The 26417-nt window shown below is 42.5% G+C and overlaps 1 protein-coding gene across 12 annotated transcripts in view; it reads left to right on the forward strand.

Moving 5' to 3' along the window:
- Positions 1–26417, forward strand: part of JAK1 (Janus kinase 1) — a 149457-nt gene that overhangs the window by 85637 nt on the left and 37403 nt on the right. For 10 of the 12 annotated variants that reach the window (XR_014052677.1, XR_014052676.1, XR_014052675.1 and 7 more), the window contains 6 exons: positions 2663–2745; positions 8806–9004; positions 12475–12598; positions 19431–19584; positions 22827–22990; positions 24841–25183. Coding sequence is in view for 9 of the 12 variants with exons in the window: in XM_081486545.1 (XP_081342671.1) it covers positions 2740–2745; positions 8806–9004; positions 12475–12598; positions 19431–19584; positions 22827–22990; positions 24841–25183 (990 nt within the window). In the remaining 3 variants the exon portion in view is untranslated. The remainder of the gene's footprint in view (positions 1–2662; positions 2746–8805; positions 9005–12474; positions 12599–19430; positions 19585–22826; positions 22991–24840; positions 25184–26417) is intronic. The other 2 variants (XM_081486547.1, XM_081486548.1) reach the window with 1 other exon arrangement.

Here is a 26417-nt window from a genome sequence, read left to right on the forward strand (position 1 = left end):
ATCTATTTCCCATGAAGTGATGGGACCAGATGCCATGATCTTAGTTTTCTGAATGTTGAGCTTTAAACCAGCTTTTGCACTCTTCTCTTCTACTTTCATCAAGAGGCTCTTTAGTTCTTCTTCACTTTCTGCCATAAGGGTGGTGTCAGCTGCATATCTGAGGTTATTGATATTTCTCCCAGCAATCTTGATTCCAGCTTGCGCTTCCTCCAACCCAGCGTTTCTCATGATGTACTCTGCATATAAGTTAAATAAGCATGGTGACAATATACATCCTTGACGTATTCCTTTTCCTATTTGGAACCAGTCTGTGGTTCCATGTCCAGTTCTAACTGTTGCTTCCTGACCTGCATACAGGTTTCTCAAGAGACAGGTCAGATGGTCTGGTATTCCCATCTCTTTCAGAATTTTCCACAGTTTATTGTGATCCACACAGTCAAAGGCTTTGGCATAGTCAATAAAGCAGAAATAGATGTTTTTCTGGAACTCTCTTGCTTTTTCAATGATCCATCGGATGTTGGCAATTTGATCTCTGGTTCCTCTGCGTTTTCTAAAACCAGCTTGAACATCTGGAAGTTCACGGTTCACGTATTGCTGAAGCCTGGCTTGGAGAATTTTGAGCACACACAAAAGGCATTTTGGAGGGCTTTCTCTGTTTATGCAGCTGGGGAGACAGACGGGCTCCTTCCCTCTCTAGGGTCTTTGCACATGCTCTACCTTTACCCAAACTGGTTTCTCCCGACCTCGCACGATAGCTGTTCCATCTCAGCTCAGTGTTACTTTCCTCTTGAGTTCCATACTGGATCACATTCATCATTATATGCTCTTTTTCCTTCATGTCACTTTAAGTTCTTTATAATTACGTCTTTCTGTGCATCTTTGTTTGATTCTGTTAGTCCTGTGGACTGTAAGCTCCACGTGAGCAGTGACCATATTGCTCTTTTTTCTTGCACCCTCTTTGATATAGCTCAGCTTCTGGCATGAAGAACTGCTCAAAAATAATTGTTGGATGAGTCTCCTAAATATGGGATTTGAACCCCTGCTTCTGAGACAAAGCAGGGTATTAGCATGTAGCTCATTTCAGGTTTCTGTTTTGCTGCAGGGCAGGGTATCTATTTATCTAGTTAAGTCATTAGTTATATAAAATTATGAAGCCGAAAGTATAGTGTTTTGTTGTTTGAATTTTTAAAAAATTGTTCATGACAACATAGCCAAGTCAGAGTCATCCCACCAAAATTTGTACTTGTATCCTTTGCCTGGCCTCCTGTCATTAGTTTTGCCTTATCCTCTGCAGAAAGAAGGCTTTCCTAGGTGGTACGGTGGTAAAGAATCTACCTGCCAATGCAAGAGACACAAGAGACTCGAGTGTGATCTCTGGGTTGGGAAAATCCCTTGGAGTAGGAAATGGCAACCCACTCCAGTGTTCTTGCCTGAAAATTATCATGGACAGAGGAGCCTGGCAAGCTGCAGTCCATGGGATCACAAAGAATCCATGGGGTTGCAAAGACACAACTGAGGGATGGAGCCTGCACACACACTGCACAAAGCCTTCCCAAAGAAGCCCTCTCCAGTATCAGTCACTGAATTAGCAATGGTCATAAAGATGACATCATGCCACACCCACTGTTCTGATTTTAGGTTGCTTTTGTGTATTCATTTGTGCTGTCTCCCACTTCAACTGTAAGGTCCTGTGTGAAGCTGGCCTTGCAGCCTCGGAGGTAACTCATCTCCCTTTCCCCAGGCACCCCTCCACCGCTGCCGTGTAACGCATGGGACTGCACTCTTCCTAAAGCTAGATTCTGATAAAATGTGTGGAATGGTCAACAGAAAACTGAGATAATAATCTCTGTTAATTTGCCAGCCATTTTCAAATCATTAAGAGTGGTTGCTCCTTACTTGCAAACATAGTTTAGTCTTACTCTTAAAAAGAGTTTGTGAGAAGCACCAAGGAAAGTTGTTAAAACAATACAGAGCTGTGTGTGGTGGTGGTGTTGGTGGTTAGTGGTAAGAATGGGACCAGGCACTTTAGTTCTACAGAACCAAGGTGGTATTCTTGTTTATTGTTTAGTATGAATAAGGCTTTGAGGTGAGATTGGAAAGTTGGGAGGGCCTTTATTTGCTGCGTAAGTTTTCAAATAAAAATGACTCAGAAAAATATTTGGTGAACTGAAAGCATCGTTGGTCAGATTTGTTCCCAGGCCCTCCTCCTAGCACCATACCATCTGCTGTTTCACCATTGAAATGAAGCCATGGTAAACTGGATTGGGAGGAGGGTAATTCTAAAGGAAGTGGAAATGAGAAATACAAGTTCACATCTTTGGGTATCCTAAACTGTTGTTCACAGCCTCAGGGTAGAGAGAGGTTGTTGACAGAAAAGTTACATGGTCCTCATTGGCATGGACAGGGCACTCTGTGCCACAAAGCAAAAGTCCCAGGCTTCTTTCTTGAAGCAATGAAAATAATGTCTTGTTTGATTTTTATGCCCTAAGATGCCTCTCTGTCCTCTGTGTCCTCATCAATGTTTTCCCTCTCCCCACTACTTCTTCTGAAATGTTTTTTCCTGCCTTCTTTTGGTTTGGGCTACTTCCTTGATGAAAGTGTCCTCTTATTTTCTGATGCAGTTACCTCTTCAGCTGATTTGATTATTTATCTTTGTTTTTAGCTCAGCTCTGAATGGGTTTTGGAAAGTAGAAAAGAAAATCCAGTCTGCATTTTGGGGGACATTGGACAGCCGGATAAATGCAGGTATGTACATTTGCATATTTAAAAGAAAGTCAAAACGGAAAATAGTCTCTATAAAGAATAATGAAACTGATCTTAAACTTGTAGTACTACCTTATTATAGCCATTTATTTTTCTATATTTTTATTTTAATTTTTCTTCATTCCAAATGTTGCATGTGCTTCTTCGGAGATGTTTTTTTAACTACAGAAGAATGGGAAGTATTAAGTCAAACTTCCCTCATAATTCCTCCTAGATGTTCACCACTGTTAGCAATTTATTGTCTGTTTTTCCAGATTGTACATATGCAATACCAGAAGGGTCATAAGGTACATACTATGCTTTTTTCATTTTGCAGTATGTCACAGACATCTTTCAGCTGTTGGTTCAGATAGGTTTATGTCACCTTAACAGCCTCTTTTGAGGGAGGTCACCATTATCTTCATTACCTCCACCATAGTTTAGCCCCAGGGAAATAGCAGGGAGGGAACACAGCTCCACCCATCAACAGAAAATTGGACTAAAGATTTACTGAGCATGGCCCTGCCCATCAGAACAAGACCCAGTTTCACCCTCAGTCAGTCTATAACATCGGGAAGCTTCCATAAGCCTCTTATGTTTCTCCATCAGAGGGCTGACAGGATGTAAACCACAATCACAGAAAACTAACCAATTTAATCACATGGACCACAGCCTTGTCTAACTTAATGAAACTATGAGCCGTGCTGTGTAGGGCCACCCAAGATGGACAGGTCATGGTGGGGAGTTCTGACAAAATATGGTCCACTGGAGAAGAGAACGGCAGACCACTTCAGTATTCCTGCCTCGAGAACCCCATGAACAGTATGAAAAGGCAAAAAGATAGGACACTGAAAGATGAACTCCCCAGGTCAATAAGTGCCCGATATGCTACTGGAGATCAGTGGAGAAACAACTCCAGAAAGAATGAAGAGACGGAGCCAAAGCAAAAACAACACCCAGTTGTGGATATGACTGGTGATGGAAACAAGGTCCTATGTTGTAAAGAGCAATATTGCATAGGAACCTAGAATCTTAGGTCCATGAATCAAGGCAAATTGGAAGTGGTGGCTCAGATGGTAAAGCATCCACCTACAATGCAGGAAACCCGGTTTCAATCCCTGGGTCGGGAGGATCGCCTGGAGAAGAAAATGGCAACCCACTCCAGTACTCTTGTCTGGAAAAATCCCATGGACAGAGGATCCTGGTAGCCTACAGTCCATGGGGTCGCAAAGAGCTGGACACGACTGAGCAACTTCACTTTCACTTTCACTTTCAAACAGGAGATGGCAAGAATGAACGTCAACATTTTAGGAATCAGCAAGCTATAAAATGGACTAGAATGGGTGAATTTAACTCAGATGACCATTATATCTACTACTGTGGGCAAGAATCCCTTAGAAGAAATCAAGTAGCCATCATAGTCAACAAAAGAGTCCAAAATGCAGTACTTGGATACAATCTCAAAAATGACAGAATGACCTCTGTTCATTTCCCAAGTAAACCATTCAATATCATGGTAATCCAAGTCTATGCCCTGACCAGTAATGCTGAAGAAGCTGAAGTTGAACGGTTCTATGAAGACCTACGAGACCTTCTAGAACTAACACTCAAAAAAGATGTCCTTTTCATTATAGGGGACTGGAATGCAAAAATAGGAAGTCAAGAAACACCTGGAGTAACAGGCAAATTTGGCCTTGGAGTACAGAATGAAGCAGGGCAAAGGCTAATAGAGTTTTGCCAAGAGAACACACTGGTCATAGCAAACACCCTCTTCCAACAACACAAGAGAAGTCTCTACACATGGACATCACCAGATGGTCAATACTGAAATCAGATTGATTGTATTCTTTGCAGCCAAAGATGGAGAAGCTCTATACAGTCAGCAAAAACAAGACCAGGAGCTGACTGTGGCTCAGATCATGAACTCCTTTTTGCCAAATTCAGACTTAAATTGAAGAAAGTAGGGACAACCATTAGGCCGTGCAGGTATTCAGACCATTCAGACCTAAGTCAAATCTCTTATGATTATACAGTGGGAGTGAGAAATAGATTTAAGGAACTAGATCTGATAGACAGAATGCCTGATGAACTATGGATAGAGGTTCATGACATTGTACAGGAGACAGGAATCAAGACCATCCCCAAGAAAAAGAAATGCAAAAAAGCAAAATGGCTGTCTGAGGAGGCCTTACAAACAGCTGTGAAAAGAAGGGAAACGAAAAGTAAAGGAAAAAAGGAAAGATATTCCATCTGAATGCAGAGTTCCAAAGAATAGCAAGGGGAGATAAGAAAGCCTTCCTCAGTGATCAGTGCAAAGAAATAGAGGAAAACAATAGAATGGGAAAGACTAGAGATCTCTTCAAGAAAATTAGAGATACCAAGGGAACATTTCATGCAAAGATGGGCTCAATAAAGGACAGAAATGGTATGGACCAAACAGAAGCAGAAGATATTTAGAAGAGTTGGAAAGAATACACAGAAGAACTGTACAAAAAAGATCTTCACGACCCAGATAATCACAATGGTGTGATCACTCACCTAGAGGCAGACATCCTGGAATGTGAAGTCATGTGGGCCTTAGAAAGCATCACTACGAACAAAGCTAATGGAGGTCATGGAATTCTAGTTGAGCTATTTCAAATCCTAAAAGATGATGCTGTGAAAGTGCTGCACTTAATATGCCAGCAAATTTGGAAAACTCAGCAGTGGCCACAGGACTGGAAAAGGTCCGTTTTCATTCCAACCCCAAAGAAAGGCAATGCCAAAGAATGCTCTAACTACTGTACAGTTGCACTCATCTCACACACTAGTAAGGTAATCCTTAAAATTCTCCAAGCCAGGCTTCAGCAATACATGAACCGTGAACTTCCAGATGTTCAAGCTGGTTTTACAAAAGGTAGAGGAACCAGAGATCAAATTGCCAACATCTGCTGGATCATCGAAAAAGCAAGAGAGTTCCAGAAAACCATCTATTTCTGCTTTATTGACTATGCCAAAATCTTTGTGTGGATCACAATAAACTGTGGAAAGTTCTGAAAGAGATGGGAATATCAGACCACCTGACCTGCCTCTTGAGAAATCTATATGCAGGTCAGGAAGCAACAGTTAGAACTGGACATGGAACAACAGACTGGTTCCAAATAGGAAAAGGAGTACATCAAGGCTGTATATTGTCACCCTGCTTATTTAACTTATATGCAGAGTACATCATGAGAAACGCAGGGCTGGATGAAGCACAAGCTGGAATCAAGATTGCCAGGAGAAATATCAAGAACCTCAGATATGCAGATGACACCACCCTTATAGCAGAAAGTAAAGAAAAACTAAAGAACCTCTTGATGAAAGTGAAAGAGGAGAGGGAAGAAGTTGGCTTAAACCTTCAACATTCAGAAAACAAAGTTCATGACATCCGGTCCCATCACTTCATGGGAAATAGATGGGGAAACAGTGGAAACAGTGGCTGACTTTATTGGGGCTCCAAAATCACTGCCAATCGTAATTGTAGCCATGAAATTAAAAGACACTTACTCCTTGGAATGAAAGTTAAGACCAACCTAGACAGTATATTAAAAAGCAGAGATATTACTTTGCCAACAAAGGTCCGTCTAGTTAAGGCTATGGTTTTTCCAGTAGTCATGTATGGATGTGAGAGTTGGAGTATAAAGAAAGCTGAGCACTGAAGAATTAATGCTTTTGAACCATGGTGTTGGAGAAGACTCTTGAGAGTCCCTTGTACTGCAAGGATATCCAACCAGTCCATCCTAAAGGAGATCAGTCCTGAATATTTGTTGGAAGGACTGATGTTGAAGCTGAAACTCCAATACTTTGGCCACCTGATGCAAAGAACAGACTCATTTGAAAAGACCCTGATGTTGGGAAAGATTGAAGGTGGGAGGAGAAGGGGACGACAGAGGATGAGATGATTGGTTGGCATCACTAACTCAGTGGACATATATTTGAGTAAATTCTGGGAGTTGGTGGTGAACAGGGAGGCCTGGCGTGCTGCAGTCCATGGGATCAAAAGAGTCAGACACAACTGAGTAACTGAACTGAACTGAACATCCTCACAGTATTCCTTCGTGTTGATACTCTTAATTTTGTTTACCGAGCCCTCTCCTGTGGGATATTGTATTTTGTTTTTCTATTTCAAATGGTGCCACATCTTCTACATATATAATTATGAATATTTGCCTGATTATATTTTTAGGGTAAAAGGGCATAATACCATCTTTGAATTCTTCTCCTGCTATGTTTGTTAAGAGTCTTAAAGAGAAAGGTTTTTCTTATGTTATGAAGCTGACTTGAGCTACTGTTTTTTTCATCTCTATTTTTGATTGGAGGGTAGAGTTGGAGGCCTAGTACTGGGTTTTAAAACTTTCTTGTTTGATAGTTGATCTGAACCTTAAGATGAGTTACAATCTAATCTTTCAGCCTGGTCTTTGAAAAAATTTGATCTTCAGATTTACTTTGGTGATTAAACAAGTAAAACCAAATGCCTGTTAGTTTGTGGCATTGAAGAGTACCTGGTTTGTGTCCTTCCTGTAAGTATCTCTTCACCAGGGCAGCTAATAGACTAAGCACAGGAATTTGATGAAGAGAACTGACAGTGGCCCTCCTTCTATAACTTGTTTTGGGTCATCCTGCAAGCTCTGTGCTAGGCACTGGTAATACAGAGATGGACGACATAGTCCTTGTCCGTAAGGAACTCATAGCACATGGGAGTGAGAGAGAGACAGACATGCGAATAAGAGGATCGTAATTCAGTGTGCTCCGTGCAGTGTGGTGAGTTTGAGAGAGGGCATCTAACTCAGGAGATGGGGAGGTGGGATGGAGTTTCAGTGGAGGCTTCCTGCAGGAGGTAATATCCGAGCTGAGTTCTAAAGAAAATTGAAGTTTGCCATGAAAGGGATAAGGTGTGAAGGTACTCCTGGTGGAGGATCAGCCTGAGCAAAGGCAGGAAAATGAAAAAGATTACATTGGTGGTGGGTGGATTAGGGGGTGGGTAATAGGAAGATGGCAGCTTTGTGGATTTCAAGCCTGAAGTAAGAGACTGAGGGTGATGTGAGATGAGGCCCATGAAGCTAGCTGGCCAGGTGAGGAAAGGCCTCTATTGGGAGCTTAGAGTTGGTCTCTAGATTAATGGGGAGTCTTTAGAGGGTCTGATGTGTGCTTTGGAGGCTAAGTGAAGGTTGGCTTGGTAGGCAGGAGGAAAGTAGGAACCTGGGGTCAGAGAAGTTAGTTTGAGGCCTTTAGTGTTGGGGTGAGGGGGAGAAAGAACACATAAGACTTTCTCTAGTTCCCCCCTCTTTTCTCTCTGCACCCAAGGTTAAATTGCTGAGGTTGGCTCTTTGATTCTAGTTGCTCTCCCCACCAAGGGGGCTCAGGTCAGTAACTTATTTGCAAACTTTGCACCAGTGGGTTCTGACCTTTGAAAGCAAGGCTTCGCGCTCACATTCTGGTGCCATAGAGTGCTGCCCATCAACCTCCCCATCTGTGGGGTGAAGGGGCCTGGCTGCACTCATTAATTCTCATGACCTGTCCATGTGGTTTATGAACATGAGTCTGTAGTCCTTTTGTGTGCACTGTCTCAGAGCCAGCCCCGAGTTAGAGTCTAGGGGCATGAAGATAAGTAAGGATAGTTAATGCCCTCACTGAGCTTGTCATTTACTTGGAGATAGAATTAAAATTAAAAGGCAGTATAATTTGTGCCAGCAGGTCTAGTGGTAGCAGGAATATTAGTAACATTAACATCAGTGGTTCCAGAATGAGGCACATTTTTCAGCTACAACTTGTGTGGAAATAAAGAATATAAATTTAGGTCATGTCAAAAATCACTCTGATTTTTAAGAATATGGTCTTACAATAACTTATTTATTAGAATGCATAATTGATTACCTTCCATGGTTGCTCCTGCTGTAAGCTCCCATGCATATGATTTTCAGGGAGGGAAGGGGCAGGAGGGAGGTCCTTATCTAATACCATATCTACTTCCCTTGAAAACACTCTTTGACCAACTTTTAGCGCCTAGAATGATCATGTAATCTCGTTTTCTTTCCACTCCAGTATCTAAATATAAAAGAGGACTGCAGTGCCATGGCTTTCTGTGCTAAAATGAGGAGCTCCAAGAAGGCGGAGATGAACCTGGAGGCCCCTGAGCCGGGGGTGGAAGTGCTCTTCTACCTATCGGATAGGGAGCCCCTCCGGCTGGGCGGCGGAGAGTACACAGCGGAGGAGCTGTGCATCCGGGCGGCGCAGGAGTGCTGTGAGTACCAGCAGTTGCCCAGGGCCCTAGCAGGTCCCGGTCTCTGCCCCTGGCAGCTCCACCGGATGGAAAGAGGGGTGGGCTCTGGGACTGAGCTGTTCTGCCCAGCCTCAGCCATTGACTGGCATTCAACCTTAGGCCGGTGAATTTAATTCTGAGAATTTCACTTTTTGCTGTCTTCACTGCAAGGTGACTTATTCCTTCTCTGTCACTAATGGGGTCTGAGAAAATGATGCTTAGTTTTCTAATTTCCCCTATATCTATGAAATTGGAATAATGTCAGCACTAAATGAATAAAGCACAAAGTTACAAGCTCAGTAAGTACCATCTCTCAATATGTTAATAGTTTAAAACTTCTGAAAAGTGTGATCTATCCTTATGCTTCCATGGCCTGCCTCTTTTGTGTCTGACACCCCCCTCCCCGCCCCAGCAATATCGTGATGCTAAATTGAAGTGAGAAGTTAAGTGTCACTTTGTGGCTTGGTCAGATTGCCAAGTTGTGAAAAGGAAGGACAGTGAAGCTGTAAACAACACAATCCTTTTATATATATATATATATATATATATATATATATTTTTTTTTTTTTTTTAAAGTGATGCTTGTCTTACCAAAGTTAGCCTATTGCCCTCAGAAGGTGGGAAACCAAACTAACAAAATAAAGCCCCTTTCGTTATCCTTTAAACTTGGGGTCATTGGCAGTTTTTGCCTACCTGCTTTTAAATGACAAGTAAAGTTAATTGACTGAAAGATCTAATCCGCTTGGAGCTTGGTGATGGTTGTACAGCTTTGTAAATATACAAAAATTCATTGAATTATACACTTAAAATGGGTGAACTTTTTGGTGTGTAAATTTCAGTAAAGCTGTTTTTAAAAAATCAACTCATTTCATCATGGTGGATTCACTAGCTATAATGGCAGGTAGCCTGATCCATGCTTTACTTACATTATCTTTATTCCTCAGAGCAACTCTGAGAATTATTACAATGGGGTTGGCGGAGGGATTGTATGGCTGTTTTCAGAATAAGCTACCTTGTCTCAGAGCTAGCTCTGAGTTAGGTTTATCTAGAAAACCCATTTTCTTTCTGATCTGTCTTTCTGCTTAAAATTCTTTAAATACCAGAGTTCAAATAAAAGGGGAGAGGTTGGTGTGACAGCAGCTTTAAAAGTGTTTGTAATTATTAATAGCCAAACAACTAGATGTAAATTGGTAGTTCTAAGACATTTTTAAAAACATTTTTTCCCCTTTCTCTTGAGGTTTGGTTTATGGTGTTTATTCTCTTAGCCAAGCGTCTTGCCATTAGCATAGCAGGTATGAACCTTAGTTTGTTAGCAAGGATTATTTGTGCAGAATTGTTGGACTGCAGTGAGTGAGAGGTCGAGGAATTACTGTTACGAGAGGTGAGAGGGAGAGCCTGTGAATATGAAAACAGACTCAGCACCTGTATCCTGTTACTCTGGGCTCAGGGTCAGTTTGGGGCATCAGTTTTTAAGCCCAGTCTGTAGAGGATGATTATTAGCTTTTGTAACCAACTCAGGGGATTGTTGCAGAAATTAATACAGGAATATGAAATACCACAGATTCTTGTAGCTATTGTTATTATTATGGTACATGATGTTTTGGGGGCAGTATTCTCATTTTTTACCAATATAGATAGGATAGATTTTTGTTCTTTTATCTCTCATTATTTTATCCACCTCGGTAGCTCTATCTGGGTTTGAATGCCAGTCTTGCATTTGACTAGTTGAACAACCTTGAATCAGACTAAATCTCAGAGTTTCTTCATCTGTAAAATGGCAGAAATAATACTTAACCACAAGAGGTATTAGGAGAATTAAAAGGTAATAGATGTAGAGTGTGTTAGCCTGATGCCTGATACTAAAGCCCTCAGTAAATGTTGGAACTGTGTAGGTATCTTTGATCTTCTTATTTTTAAGTAGTGATATTGTCTGAATCAGTTCAAATACGTGTATCTATAAAGAAAAGCTAGGTTTCCAGACCAGTCCACAGAAGCCAGTTTATGAATGAAAATCTGTTGTTTACCTAAGTATAGTCCTAGTAATACTGGATCCAAAAGCCATTTACTGTAGTTCCCAAGGGAAAATGCTCTTTGAAGTTTAGCTCCATCTTCTCTGCTACATGGAGTAGTGTAACTCTGAAGAAGTAACTCACAAATAACTTGAGAAACAGAAGTTGAGGTATTCAGCAGAAGCGTGAAGAAGCCAAGAAACCTGTAACTTCTTAGTGTATGCATAGGAGAGAGTCTTTGCCTAGGTGGGCAGGGTCAGTGGGGGTCCCAGTCAGTGTCTGTCTCTCTTCATGTATCTGAGTTGGGAATCAAGTGCCAGCTACCTCATGTCCCCCTCTCCCCCCCTTTTTTTTGCCATATAAGTTCATTGTATCTTTGTTTGAGGCTTGACCACACATGAACATATCAACAATAATTGATTATTTGTAATCATTCTCCTACCTTCCCCTACACTTTTAGATTATAGGTGTGTATAATTTTAATCACGGGCTCAGAAGTTGAGTGGAAAGGTACTTTCCTGGCTTCATCATCTCCCTAATCTCTTCTAACATTCTTGTATCAAAGGAGGTTAGTTAGTTGGATAGGGAGGCAAGGCCACCTGTTGTCAAGTTATGTTCTTGCTAGTTGGCTACTAGTAAAAATTCTTCAATAACTAAACAGAGTACTTCAAAAGTGTATTTACCATTAATGGTAATAGATTTTAATCACGGATAATCACTTTGGTTATTTATTCTAACACACATTTCACACGCTACTGCCAGGAACTTATTTGCATGTTTAATGTGTAATCAAAGTATGTTAGAACTGTTTAAATACTCTGTAGGAGATCAATGATTTCTCAAATTCTAAGAGTGCTTCTCACTGTGATTAGCAAGGTGCGCAACAGGTGGGGTCTGGGACTCTCTCAGATGGCCTTTTTTTCTTTGAAGCAGGATTTGGTAAGACTGTCACAGGCACTGTGATGAGAAATATTATTAGACTTTTATTTTTAGATGGTTTTTTACCTGGTTTGCCAGGAGCTATAGTCCATATTCCTGGGGAGCCATAATTTTTTATTATTATGTTTAAAACTGCCTGATTGTGCATGGTTGGAAGTTGTATTTAGCCCTGTGAAGTGAAGTGAAGTCGCTCAGTCATGTCCGACTCTTTGCGACCCCATGGACAGTAGGCTCCTCCGTCCATGGGATTTTCTAGGCAACAGTACTGGAGTGGGTTGCCATTTCCTTCTCTAGGGAATCTTCCCGAGCCAGGGATCGAACCCAGGTCTCCCCCATTGTAGACAGTCACTTTACCATCTGAGCCACCAGGGAAGTCCTTGCAAATATGACCTGGATTCTTTCTGAATGAAAGAATTGCTGGTCTTTGCATATGTGGTGCTTTGAAAAAAGATGGCCAGATCTATCTGTCTTTAATTTTCTGATTCATTCTTTACTTTTCCCCAGGTATCTCTCCTCTGTGTCACAACCTCTTTGCCCTGTATGACGAGAACACCAAGCTCTGGTATGCTCCAAATCGCACCATCACCGTTGATGACAAGACATCACTCCGGCTCCACTACCGGATGAGGTATGAGTGCCTGCCAACCGCCCGTGTGCAGGGACGCACGACGGTTAGCCTGGAGACCTAAGTCACTTACCAAGAGGCAGTGTAGTCATTTTTGTGATCTGTAAGTTTTGTATTTGCTTGCTATGAGAAAGGACTTCTTCAGTATTTGGAAAACAATTCCAGATGAGTTTGATCACTTTCCTCTGTTGCATTTTAGAAAAGAAATCATTAAAAAACAGAGGGTATTTCGAATAGAATTAGTACCTTACAGCAGAGTTTTTTATTCAGCGAATTATGGTTATGAGTTTAATTTAGAGAGTTATGACCAGAAATTTTTTTAGAGAGAGAGATAGATGAGAATAGATAATATCAGCATATGTACATAACCTAAGAATATTGTTTTTAGAGCTGTAGTTTGAGATTAATCTGTATGTTCTAGGTCATGGTATAATAAAATGTTTCTTAATATATAATCTGTATGTTCTAGGTCATGGTATAACAAAATGTTTCTTAATACATAATCTATATGTACTAGATCATTGTATAATAAAATGTTTCTTACTAGAGAGCTTGAGAAACACTGCCTGAAGTGGAAACCTAGAAATCCTAGCTTGGTCTTGTTCTAAAGAGGTGGGTGTTTCAATCCACTGCCTGAGGACTTTCATCTAGTGGGGCTATAATTTTTCTTGTAGTGAATATTTTATCTTTCCTCCCATATTGTAGACTTTGTTAAGTGTCACATAGTCTCCTAAGGTGACATAGTCAGTACTTCATCACTATAATCTCTTGAGTTTATAAGCATGTTTGATCTGTATGTTGAATTGGAAGTGTATTTATGAGATACTAGCTAACCACAAGCTTCCCATTGGCTCAGTCGGTAAAGAATCTGCCTGCAGTGCAGGAGACCTGGGTTCGATTCCTGGGTTGGGAAGATTCTGTGGAGAAGGAAATGGCAACCCACTCCAGTATTGTTGCTTGGAGAATCCCATGGACAGAAGAACCTGGAGGGCTATAGTCCATGGGGTCACAAGAGTCAGACACGACTTAGCAACTAAACCACCTACCACTAGTTAACCACAGGTTCACACATGTATTTAGCAGAGAAGCTGAAAAATAGGGTGAATCCTTTTTGAAAAGGATCTTAATGTGCCTAGAGGGGATTAAGTCAGTGAGTTGGCTCAGGTGCTACTGGAACACAGGGTCATGTAGAACAGCCTGGGGATCTCAGAGGCTCTCCACAGTATCTTAACTGCTATTTCCGTTGAGGGGTCAGTAGAGTTATTACCATTCTGCAATGGCTGGGTGTTTTTCTCAGCGGAAGCTGAACCAGATGTGCGTTCTTTGATAATCATCCTAGGCTGACTTTTCTCCTCCTTCCTTACTCACCCTTGGTCTCACCTTGAGAAGTGTGTGTAATATGAGATTTCATGCCCCAGCTTTAGGGAAATGTTCATCTCACCCAGCTGAGCCTTCTGGCTAAATTTGGATTTATTTTTCAGAGTGTAATCCTGTTTCTGTGGCCTGGGGGTTGGCTCTGCAACCCAACATTGAAGCATGTATTTGTAGCTCTGAAGTCTGGGAAGGAGGCTTGTCACTCAGTTCTAGTTCTTTCCCTCTAGGTTTTTAGACTCAGAATCTAGAATGGTAGAATATGGGACTTGGAAGGGACCTGAGTTTGCTTGATTCAGCTCGTCCTGTTTTTTAGGGGAAACTGATGTCCAAAAAAGACAAGTGAGTTACTCAAAGTTACATATATAGTGACTCGTCTTGTTAGCACTAGAATCCTCTTGGTTGGTCGTGAATGCCTCATAATGAAAAGCTGGCTTTGACAGCTCCCCATTTCCGTTGGGCATTCCCAGGTGGTGCTAGTGGTAAAGACACCCTACCCCCCACCTCCCCCATCGCCAGTGCAGGCGATGTAAGAGACCCAGGTTTGATCCCTGGGTTGAAAAGATTCCCTGGAGAATGAAATGGCAACCTGCTCCAGTATTCATGCCTGGAGAATCCCATGGACAGAGGAACCTGATGGGCAACAGACAATGGGGTCTCAGAGTTGGATACACGCACTCATGTTACCATTCGCTGCCAGGAAGTTCATGGCTGCCTCATTTTTGGCACCTTGACTTGGTACCTGACATCGCGCTTCAACAGGATATTGCCTTGTTACCACAAACCCTTTGAACTTGGAAAGATCCCACCCTAAGCTAAGACATTTGCATTACAACAAACTACATAATTTTGAAACCTCATCATCTCACCACTAAAGAAGGTGTCATATGAAAATAAATGTTGGTGACTATTTCAGTGGAATACCAGCTCTATTTTGGGCAGTATTTTTGTACTTTAATTGTAGTTTTCTGCTTTTAGATAATTTTTTAGCTATTGTTTTATGATTTATCTTAATATAAGACATATTCTTTATTCCTTTTAAGAAAAAGCATATTTTCTTGCTTTTTTATCTAAATGAATTTCACTATCCATTAGTCAGGTTCTATAGAAACCTAAAGAGAATTTGTTGTATATAATATCTGTACATAAGTTTAGACTGTGTAATCAACTGTAGTATAGTTTTCTCAAAAACTTGCAAGGAAGGCATATCTCTCATTGGTGGGTCTATCTGTCTGATGATCCCTTCCTCCCTCCTTCCTTCCTGCAGTATTCTTCCACATCATTCTGCAAGAGAATATAGTCCATTATCATACTACATTTATTTAGGTCATCCTTAATTTTTTTTCCATTAGCATGTTGTAATATCAGGAATTGGTGGCCCAGGTTTAATAATTAATTTTGAAAGGAGTGTACAATTTCTGTCTTGAGTGTACTTACTGGTTTTTGTCTTACTAGCGATTAGGTAGGTGTTGATTTTTTTTTTCTTGAAACATTTCCGTTGTTACACTTGTTTATATATTTTTCTTGAAGTCTAGTCAATTTGTAATTTGTTTCATATGTACAGCATAATGATTCAATATATTTTTTAAAAGATTTACTTATTTTATTCTTCGGTTGTGGTGGGTCTACATTGCTGCATGCAGGCTTTCTTGAGTGGTGAGTAGGGGGCTACTCTTTGTTGTGGTGTGCAGGCTTCTCACTGCAGTGGCTCCTCTTGCTGTGCAGTGTAGGCGATAGTCACACGGACTTCAGTAGTTGCGGCCTGAGCGCTCAGTAGTTGAGACTCCTGGTCTCTTAGAGCACAGGCTCAATACTTGTGGCTCACAGGCTTAGTTGCTCCATAGCATGTAGAATCTTCCCAGACCAGGGTTCGAACTGGTGTCCCTTGCATTGCAAAGTGGAGTCTTAACCATTGGACCACCGGGGAAGCCCTGCAATTCAGAATTTTTTATTTAAAGTTATTACAAATTAATGGCTATATTGCCCTGTGCCATACAATATATCCTTGTTGCTTATGGAAGATGTTGATTTTGGCAGTCACTAATCCAAAGGTTTTTTTCATTTTATTGTCTTATCAAATAGAGAGCTGTCAGTCTCTGACTATAGGCAATTTCCAGAGATCCAGCCTTGTTTTAGGCTCCCTTCAGCCTTTCTGTAGTTAAGATGTTGTACATTGCCTTATCTTGTTGAACGTCTTACCAAAAGGCTTCCAAGGCAAGGCTGGTTTCACAGCACTCAGACGGCAACCTTGGAAAATGTCCTCGTTCAGCCCCAAAGGGGTATGCTGGGTGTGTGGCTCTTTATCATAGAGACTCAGCGGGGATATGGGAAATCCATGGTTCCTCCTGGTTCAGGGAAAATCTGTTATCAATTTTGCTCGTTCAGATAGCTTCCTCCACCCTTGACATCCCTTTATCCCATTATCCCAGGTAATCTTCCATGTGTGCTGCATGCTTAGTCTCTTCAGTTGTGTCCCACTCTTTGCTACCCCATGGACTGGGGCCCGCCAGGCTCCTCTGTGGAATTCTCCAGGTGAGAATACCGGAGTTGGTTGCCATGTCTTCCTCCAGGGGATCTTCCCAAGACAGGAATCGAACCCTTATCTCTTAATGTCTCGTGCATTGGCAGGCAGGTTCTTTACCACTAGCGCCACCTGGGAAGCCCAGAAGTGAAAATGTTAGCTGTTCAGTTGTGTCCAACTCTTTGCTACCCCATGGACTATAGCCCGCCAGGATCCTCGGTCCATGGGAGTTTGCAGGCAAGAATACTGGAGTGAGTTGCCATTTCCTTTCCAGGGGATCTTCCCGACCCAGGGATCACACCCGCATCTCCTGCACTGGCAGGTGGATTCTTTCCCACTGCACCACCTGGGAATCGTATCTCTTTGTGAGAAGCCTGCTTTGAGCCTTTGTGTATGGAGTGCTTGGCACATAATTAGCACTTGGAAACTCTAAGTTTGGAGAAGGCAGTGGCAACCCACTCCAGTACTCTTGCTGGGGAAATCCCATGGACAGAGGAGCCTGGTAGGCTACAGTCCGTGGGGTCGCGAAGAGTCAAACACGACTGAGCGACTTCACTTTCACGTACTGGAGAAGGAAATGGCAACCCACTCCAGTATTCTTGCCTGGAGAATCCCAGGGACGGGAGCCTGGTGGGCTTCCGTCTGTGGGGTCGCATAGAGTCGGACACGACTGACATGACTTAGCAGCAGCAGCTCTAAGTTACTGTCTTCATCATCCCATTTAGACCTCTCACCTGTCTCCTCCCAGGCAGGACCCCCCAGAACTTACAGTAGGTCACTAGCTTATTGTATGAATGATGAGAATGCTCCATTTTGGATTTCCCTCAGTGGTCAGAGGAGTCTGCCATGGCCTTGTCCCTCTTTTTCTGCCCCAGCTTCAGATTTCCTGCTTAGCTGCTGGAGCTGGTTCACCTCTTACTTTCTGCCTGCCCAGGGCAGCCAATCCTAGAGGAGTCCTCCTGGCCTGTGCTCTGTTCTGCCCTTGAAGAGCAGACTTCTCAGCCTGGGGGAAGCTTGAATGCCAGCCTCTTGGGCAGCTGAGGGCTACAGGCTTCTGCTTTCACGTGGGAGGGTGGACGGGGACAGTCCTGTAGCTGCGGTTTATGCTGCATGTGGACTTGGTAGAGACATGGCTTTTTCTGCCTGAGAGAGAGATGCCAAAGGCTACAGTCGAGTTATTAGTCACTTTGGTAAGTTACATAAAAGATGGGTTATATAAAATCACTGAAAAGTTGTAAAATGTTGATTTTACCTTTAAAGTAATTTCTTACCCATCCTTTTCATTTTAATGACTACTTCTTGAATTAGGTCATTCATTTGCTGTTCATACATCCAACAAGTGTGTATTAACTACCTGTTCTGTGCCAGGCCCTGGGGATTTAGTGATGAGCAGGACAGCTGAGGTCTCTGCCCCACGAAGCTCACGGCGTCACCCAGGTTGGCTCGCGGCCTTTCCTCTGCCTTCTGTGTCTGGTCCAGACTCCATAGCCTGCCTGGTGTTTATTTATTCTAGTCCCAACTCCCTTCCCAACCCTGTGCCCTTCCCTGTCACTGCCCCTGGCAGTGGGGGAAGCTTCTTCCTTGGTCCTCCATTGTGCCTTACCTGAGACTCTCATGTTTAAGAAAAACCTAGCTATGAGGCACAGTGCCTAGGGTCCACAGTGTTATTAGGTCCCCACAGAAGTGTTTTAATTTCGTTTAAGTCAAGAAAAAAAAGTAATCCAGCCTGGATTATATTCATCTTTATACCACCACAGTTGTTATATTTATATTTACCTTTAATATTTTTGTTATGGAGGAAAGGAAAACTGTGTGAGGGCCATGAAAGTCACAGTGTAGCCCTACCTATGAGATGTGCCCTCTTGTTTGCTACTTTGAGGTTATTGTCGAATTTGACTGATTGCTTCTAGACAGGGGATTCACAGCAGGTAGGGGCTGTGCCTGAGAACCCCTTGCCTTCCAGAGCCTGACCAGGTCCTGCATGCCCCAGGCTCTGCCAGGATAGCTCTCTGACAGGTGTCTGGGTTCAATGGCTGCTCGTTTTGAGGAGGAGATTTTATTTGTTCCTTCCTCATGCTATCATGGTTTTTTCTCAGCACATGGGCATGTCAAGGGAGAGAGACCCAGGGACCCACTGAGTCTGTAACCTGAAGCTGTCCTGGATCAGTTTGGCTTAGTCACCTTCATACCTTCCAGAATTCCTGGTGTTTCTCTTAGAGGTGGCAAAGAAAAGAAGTAGTGGAGAAAGCAGGCTCTTGGTCTTAGGTCACCTACCCTCTTGGAACCTCAGTTTTCCTCCTCTATAAAATGGAAGCAGTGAAACTATAACTTGTACAATTGCTGAAAGCATTCAATAGCGTATATAAAGTGGGCACTGCAGCTGATGCTTGTAATAGTGTTCATGTATTTCTTCTGTTTTAAAACTTTGTTCATTGTAAGATACTGTAAGTATCAGTCCCAGCAATCTAAGAAATAGGAAACACTGCTATATTAACTGTATGTCTTAACTATATGATGAAGCTAGATTTCAGAAATGTTAAGCTGAATGAAGTAGGTCTTGGATTCAAGGTGGGCTGGCATCACTAAAGGTGGAGCGAGTGGCTGGGCTAACATCTAGTTCTAGTCAGCAGTGTTTTCCTGTTTAGGAAGACATAGTGGAAAGTCAGAGGCGCTATCTCCGTGATCTTAGGGAAGTCACCTTATCTCCTTGAGTCATAGGCGAGGTTCTGGCAGGACGCTCTTCACAGAGTGCTTTGTAAGAATGAAAGAAAAGGACCTTATAAACAGTGAAGTGCTTACCCAGATGAAAGGTCTGTCTGTTTGCTTACTTCTCAGGGAAGTTTAGCCTGTGACACTGATCACCCTAGGTAGAACCAGGACACCCCTCCCATGCACGCCAAGGTCCTCTTTCCCATGATTAACCTTCATCTTCCTGCCTTTCAGGTTCTATTTCACCAACTGGCATGGGACCAATGACAACGAACAATCAGTATGGCGACATTCTCCAAAGAAGCAGAAAAATGGCTATGAGAAAAAAAAAGTTCCAGATGCAACACCTCTCCTTGACGCCAGCTCACTGGAGTATCTGTTTGCTCAGGTAGACGTTTGGGCCCAGGGGAGCCTGGAGTTCGTGGGGTGGGTGAGACATGGCAGGGGTTAGATTCCCTGGTGCAGCCAACCATGGTGGCCGCTTAGACACACTATGACCTGTTCCGTGGGTCGTTCTCGCCGACCCTGGACTTGCTCCAGGTGAGGGGAAGGGAAGGCAGTTCAGCATCCAGTGGGGGCTGGTTATCCCACTTGTGGGCCTTTCCCCATCCCTTGCTCCCCCTACCCCATTCACTTCCTCTCTGTGGTGTCTCCTGCGCCGAGAGCAGAGGGAAGCTCTAAGTGAGGGAAGGTGTCGTTGAGCAGGGCTGGTCATGAAGGTGCTTCTCAGCAGTCACAGAGGACGAGGAGGTGGCTGCTCTGAGTCATAGCAGTGGTGAATGAGATGGTTAGACACTAGAGGAAAGCCAGAAAGTGAAGTTCAAGTCACCTAAATTATATTAACCTGAGATAACTAGCATTTTTGTTTGTGTGCTTCCTGATTTTATCATGCAGATATGTACCATGCACTTGTAGTATCTGAAAATATCTTACTCTGAGTGTCTGTGTACTTTTGCTAAGCTGCTGCAGACACTGTGGTGAGCAAGACAGACATGGTCTCTGCAAGCCCCAGATATTTGATCGAGTTGGACAAACAAAACAAGCAGATAAAATGATACATAGATAATACACAAGGAATGGTGAAAAGTTCTATAAAAGAAAAAGCTTTTGTCGTAAGGAATATGAGGAGGGAGGTTTCAATGGGGAGAGCTAATTTAAATAGTATAACCAGAGGTCTCTCCAAAGACGTGGCATTTGTACTGAGCCTTGAAGAATAAAAAAGTGTCTGCATTTCTCAGGGAGGAGTAGGGAAAGTATTTCTTTGGAAAGGAACAAAGTTTTTCAAAAGCAGCACTGCTGACACTTTGGGCTGAATATTTATGACACCCCTGGCCTCCCCGCTCCTTGGGTGCCAAGTAGCATTAGTGTTGTGGCAGTAGAGTTGGAGGGAAATGGATGGATCTGCGATTAATTTTGGAGATAGACTTGATATGACTTGGTGTTGAGTTGAATGTGAAAGGTTGAGGGTATTGGAAGCATCGAAGATGATTTTGAGGTTTCTGTTTTGGACAGTGTCTGACAGATAATGGAGTGATTCTCTGCACAGGAAAGAATGGATGCAGCAGGTTGGAGAAGGGGGCATGGAAACAAGGAGCTCTCTTTCAGAGATACCTGTGAGATGTGCAAGTGGAGATTCCTGGTAGGAAGTTGAGTATGAGACTGGAATCCAGAGGAAAAGCCAGCCTTCATTTAACTAATCATTGTTTCTAAACCTTTTTGTTTTTTTTCCTCTGTTACACTATCACTGTTACAAAACAGCCTCAAACATATTTCTGACTGTGTGTCTCCTTAATATTTCCTTAGGATGTAGTTTTTCACATTTGGGTTTTGTGTTACAGTCTTCATCTGCTATACAGCTTTAGTTATTGATTGTACTTTCCATAACGTAACTGAGGAGTGGCCTCAGAGACTGCAGAGAAGTGAAACAGCACAGCCCTGGGCAGATACTGTGTGGAAAAAGTAAAGTGAACTTGGCCATTTTTACATTGGCCTTTTTGAATCCAGCCTCCCATTTTTACACATATTCATGCCTGAGATAGATTATTTTACTTTTTTGGAAGCGAAAGTATACAGAAAGAGTGCCCCATACTTCAGGAGTGAGTATGACATTAGAATCTGACATTTCAGAGCTTCAGGAATGAATTACTTGAGGTAGTTGTACAGTGATGTTTACAGAAAATCACAGCCAGACAAAATAGTTTCGAATTTTGTTCTCTTCCACACACACTGCTGGCAGCGATGATTGTTGTTGGTCCTCAGTAGTTTATAGAAGTGGTCAGTGTCCTTTTCTTACTGATAGAAACCAGAAGTCCTGCCTTGAAAAAAGGAGAACGGCAGCTGTGAGAACCCTTCATCCAAAACCCATTAAAGTTGCTTCAGGGAAAGCGAGTGTCTTCCTGATGTAGGACCACCACCCCAGATTTCATGTCTGTCTCTTTCCAAGCTGGAGAAAGGCTCACAGTCCCTTCCTGAGAGCTTGGTCCACTTGCAGTCGGTGAGAAGAGACCGAGTGTGACTGTGTCTCCGTGTTGCAGAGCCGCAGCCCTGTAGTCACAGCGGGTCTGATACCCACTGCCCCCACCCCTCACCACACACACGCACGCACGCACGCGCGCGCACACACACACACACACACACACACTCATGAGGCCCCCGGCACCCACAGTGCTATGTCCTTCTACTTGTCTTTGATTTTGGTAACTACTTGAGGTTATATATTTCCATTTGTTCTTCTTTCTTTCCTGGAGTCTCCATGAGATCAGGGATGTGGTTTGGTCTGCTGCTAGCACCTTGAATAATATCTGGCCTGTAATTGGTTCTTGTTAGTCAATAATTACCAACTGAGTGAGTGATGTTATTTAACCTCTTGGTGTTTTAGATTCCTCATCTGTTAGGCAGAGATGGTGATGTTAGCATCCCCCTCATAGGACTGTTGTAAAGATTCAATGAAATAGTGAATGAGAGGAACCTCGCACAGTGCCTAGCGCTCAGGTCAGGGCTTAATAAAGGAGACTGAGCAGTGATGGTGTCGTCATTACTCTGTACAAGACAGGTAGGTATTGGCCACTGCTTTTTAGTTTTCATTTTTGTTTTCTGAAGCCCTCATGGACTCTTAGAATGTGTGACATACCTCCATGAGTGAGGGAGTGTATTTTGAGGATACATTATTGGAAACTTTAACAGCAGATGTTGAAAAAACTCAACGTGTGGTCATGACCCAGTGTAGAATCTGGGTTCCTTCTCCTTTTGTAAATCTACATTAGGAGGGATGGTGGGTGCTCAGTTCAGCTAACAAATGATCAAGCCCCAGCCAGCTGTCACCTCCCATGCCCTGGTGCAGTCCAAGCCTAGTACATGCTACTTTTTACCATCACTTCCATGGGAAGCCCTTTAGAGGGGCTTTATAACTTTTAAAGGAATGAATTAACCTGGGGAGAACATTTCCCAAGGCCTTTCATGCCCAACTATTGAGAAAGAGGTCTGGTGCCAGGGAAACTCTAAATCTCATTAGACTCATTGCTTTTTGGATAGCACTTCCCTGTGTGGGGAACCTTCCTCCTAAGATCAGAAATGTGGGTGGATGCTTGAAACTTAAGCAGTGATTCATTTCTTCTCACCTCTGCTCCAAAGGGACAGTATGATTTGGTCAAATGCCTGGCTCCCATTCGAGACCCCAAGACGGAGCAGGATGGGCACGACATTGAGAACGAGTGTCTGGGAATGGCCGTGCTGGCCATCTCCCACTACGCCATGATGAAGAAGATGCAATTGCCAGAACTCCCCAAGGACATCAGGTAAACCTTCCTGCTGGCAGAAGAATTGATTGTGGGGATGGTGTTATTTTTATACATTCTCATACACCCCAGTTGTTGGCTGACTACTGCTCTCTGCAGAGCCCAGCTCTTTTTAAGAATATTTATAATAAAAGGTAGTACGATTATAATTGTGTCCTGAATTTGAATGAATGTTGACTGATGACCTCAGAAATTTGTATTAGGGTGAAAGTTCTGAGCTGGGTCGCCAGTCAAATGAGTGGCCCACATGCCCTCCCCCTTGCTCTCTGCCCATGCTGGACATTGGCATCTGTCCCTGCACTTTTTCCTTTTGTGCTGGATCTGTCCTAAAATCCTTCTTGATGTAGCTCTAATGCAGCTGCTATCGTTTCCAGCCTGTACTCGTTCACTGGAGAGCTGTTAATTCCAATGTGAAGCACGATCAACTGTTACCTTAAGAAAATTGTATTTACTTAAAATTATCATTTGCAAGCAAGTCCTTCTGAAGGAATATTCAATCTATATAACTTCCACTTATCTATGAAATACTAATATAATTTTAATTTTATTTTTTTGGCCACCCAGCCATCATGGGGGAAATCTTAGTTCCCTAGCCAGGGATCAAACTGATGCTCCCTGCAGTGTAAACACAGTCTTAACCATTCGACCACCAGGGAAGTCTGGAAATATAATTTTTAGATCAGTGCACTATTGTGTTGTCCCAAGACAGTCATTTTGAAGAGGGGATTATTTCTAGCCGTATTATCTGTGATAGGTGGCATGTGCCTTCTCGTAAGGTTACATCTCGTATCTCCTTGCCCTTGACCAGAGTCTGGAGTGGATCACCAGTTGCTCCTCAGAAATGCAGGGACTGGTGAGATACATGCTACACTACTTTCTCCTGTTTCTGTGGCATTTGCTCTGGGCACCTCCTCTTTATTTTTGCATGAGGCTAAAGTTAAAAATAGCTCTCCTCTGACCTTCCCCTCTGTTACATTAATCTAAAAAAGAAGTTACAGTATTTATTGGGGACGAATTTCAAGCTCCACAGTTTTCTGCTGTTGTGAAACTATCAGTGTGGCAGGGATTCCCCTGTGCTGGGTGCTTTCTCAGGCTGAGTCTCCCCACTTGTTTGACCGCCAGCGGACTTGCTCTCTTTTTTCTTGGGTGTTCATACCCCTTTTAAAGCTGGGTCTTGTTCTCCCAGTGTATCCATTTGCTGTGATTCTGTTAGTCATAGATACTCTCTCATTAGCACTTGGATAGGTAACTAATCTTTCACTTTATCTGTTGATCCACTGACTATATCTGGGACATTTGCACACAGCAAACACTAGATCTTTTGTATTTGATTCGCTTTTATGTGTTTTTCCTATTTCTTATAAAGGCAACCTGTGATCTTTATAGAAAAACTGTCAAATAGATATGCAAGTAGAACGTGTGAAGCATCTGTCATCACTCTTGACAGCTTCCAGGTGGCTTTCTAACTGCTAAGGTTCTGGCTGAACCTTAGCAACAGTGTGTTCATGTGAACACCAGTGTATGCGGGAAGGAACAGTGACGTTAGCAAACAAAAACAGATAAGTCCATTTTGCTGCCTGCCTTTGTAACCTAGAAAATCTGATGATTCCTGTAGGAGTTTCCATTTCAGTAAAATCTATGAAACAGGTACTTGTCTCTTCTTTCAGTCCCTGTTCACCTCCATCTCCATATGATTATCATCCTGAGTTTTGCTCCAAGACCTCTGAGAGTAGAACCTTTCTCATTTGGCAGCACAGAGAAGGAAGGGTTACAGGCTTATGTTTGTTTCTGAGCTATTCTGCTAACCTATTCATAAAAAAGAGATTTTTTTTTTTAAACTTTTCTTTTAGCTACAAGCGATATATTCCAGAAACATTGAATAAGTCCATCAGACAGAGGAACCTTCTCACTAGGATGCGGATAAATAATGTTTTCAAGGATTTCCTAAAGGAGTTTAACAACAAGACCATTTGCGACAGCAGTGTGTCCACGCACGACCTGAAGGTGAAATACCTGGCTACCTTGGAAACTTTGACAAAACATTATGGTGCTGAAATCTTTGAGACTTCCATGCTACTGATTTCATCAGAAAATGAGATGAATTGGTTCCATCCCAATGATAGTGGAAATGTTCTCTGCTATGAAGTGATGGTGACTGGAAATCTTGGGATCCAGTGGAGACAGAAACCACATGTAAGTGCTGCTAGATGGCTAGTCTGAGCATCCTGTGTCACATGGCGTGCTCTGTGTATTCTGTTGGTATTATCTCTTTGCATGTTCATCACCCCTGTCAGCTGAGTTTGTTTCATGGGCTAGGGATAGTGTATCATTCATCTTTTATTGTGTCCATGTAGCAGTAGATCTAAATAAATATTTATTGAATTCTGTAGGGAAATAGAGAAATGTAGCATATACAATATGTAATAATATAGTAATAGCAGACATTTACCAAGTGTTTACCATGTACAAGTACTTTTGTAAGCAATTTACATGGATTAACCCATTTATTCCTTAAAACAAATTTATGAGAGATACTACCATTTTCCCTACTTTATAGTTTGGAGAAGGCAATGGCACCCCACTCCAGTACTCTTGCCTGGAAAATCCCATGGACAGAGGAGCCTGGTAGGCTGCGGTCCATGGGGTCGCTAAGAGTCGGACACGACTGAGCGACTTCACTTTCACTTTTCACTTTCATGCGTTGGAGAAGGAAATGGCAACCCACTCCAGTGTTCTTGCCTGGAGAATCCCGGGGACGGCGGAGCCTGGTGGGCTGCCGTCTATGGGGTCGCACAGAGTCGGACACGACTAAAGTGACTTAGCAGCAGCATAGATGAACAGAAAGAGGTACAGACAAGCTAAGAAATTTGCCCAAGGTCATAACTAACTAATAAGTGATTGTGCCAAGAATTGAATTTAGGTCTTTGGCTCCATGAAATAGGGTAATTTTTCTTGAATTTGGAGCTTCTTTTTGAGGTGTTTATTGAATGAGGCAATAGACCAGATTGGTTTAAAAGCATGGGTTTTAAAGCTAAATAGACCTGGTTAGCAGCAGCAGCAGCAGCAGACCTGGTTCAAGTCCTAGCTCCACTGTTTATATTTACATGGCCTTGGGAGGGTTGCTTCATATATATCAGCCACATATTCATTATTCATCTATAAAAAGGTAACACTGTACTGCCTCATAGTGTTGTTGAGAAAACTGTCATTTAGCATAGAGCTTATATAATAATAAATGGTGTATAATAAATGTTCAATAAATAATTATAGCTGTTATCATCATTATTATTACTGTAAATAATACTATTGACATAAAGGTGAAATTTACTTTATACTCCTGTTTATTCTCATGCTAAAATAATGCCAAACACTTACCAAGTGCTTTCTGTGTAGTGTGGGTACTGTGTTATTAAGAACCTACCTTCTG

The sequence above is a fragment of the Giraffa tippelskirchi genome, chromosome 5 (assembly GCF_054371585.1).
Source record: "Giraffa tippelskirchi isolate mGirTip1 chromosome 5, T2T-mGirTip1v1.2.pri, whole genome shotgun sequence".
Classification (NCBI taxonomy): Eukaryota; Metazoa; Chordata; class Mammalia; order Artiodactyla; family Giraffidae; genus Giraffa; species Giraffa tippelskirchi.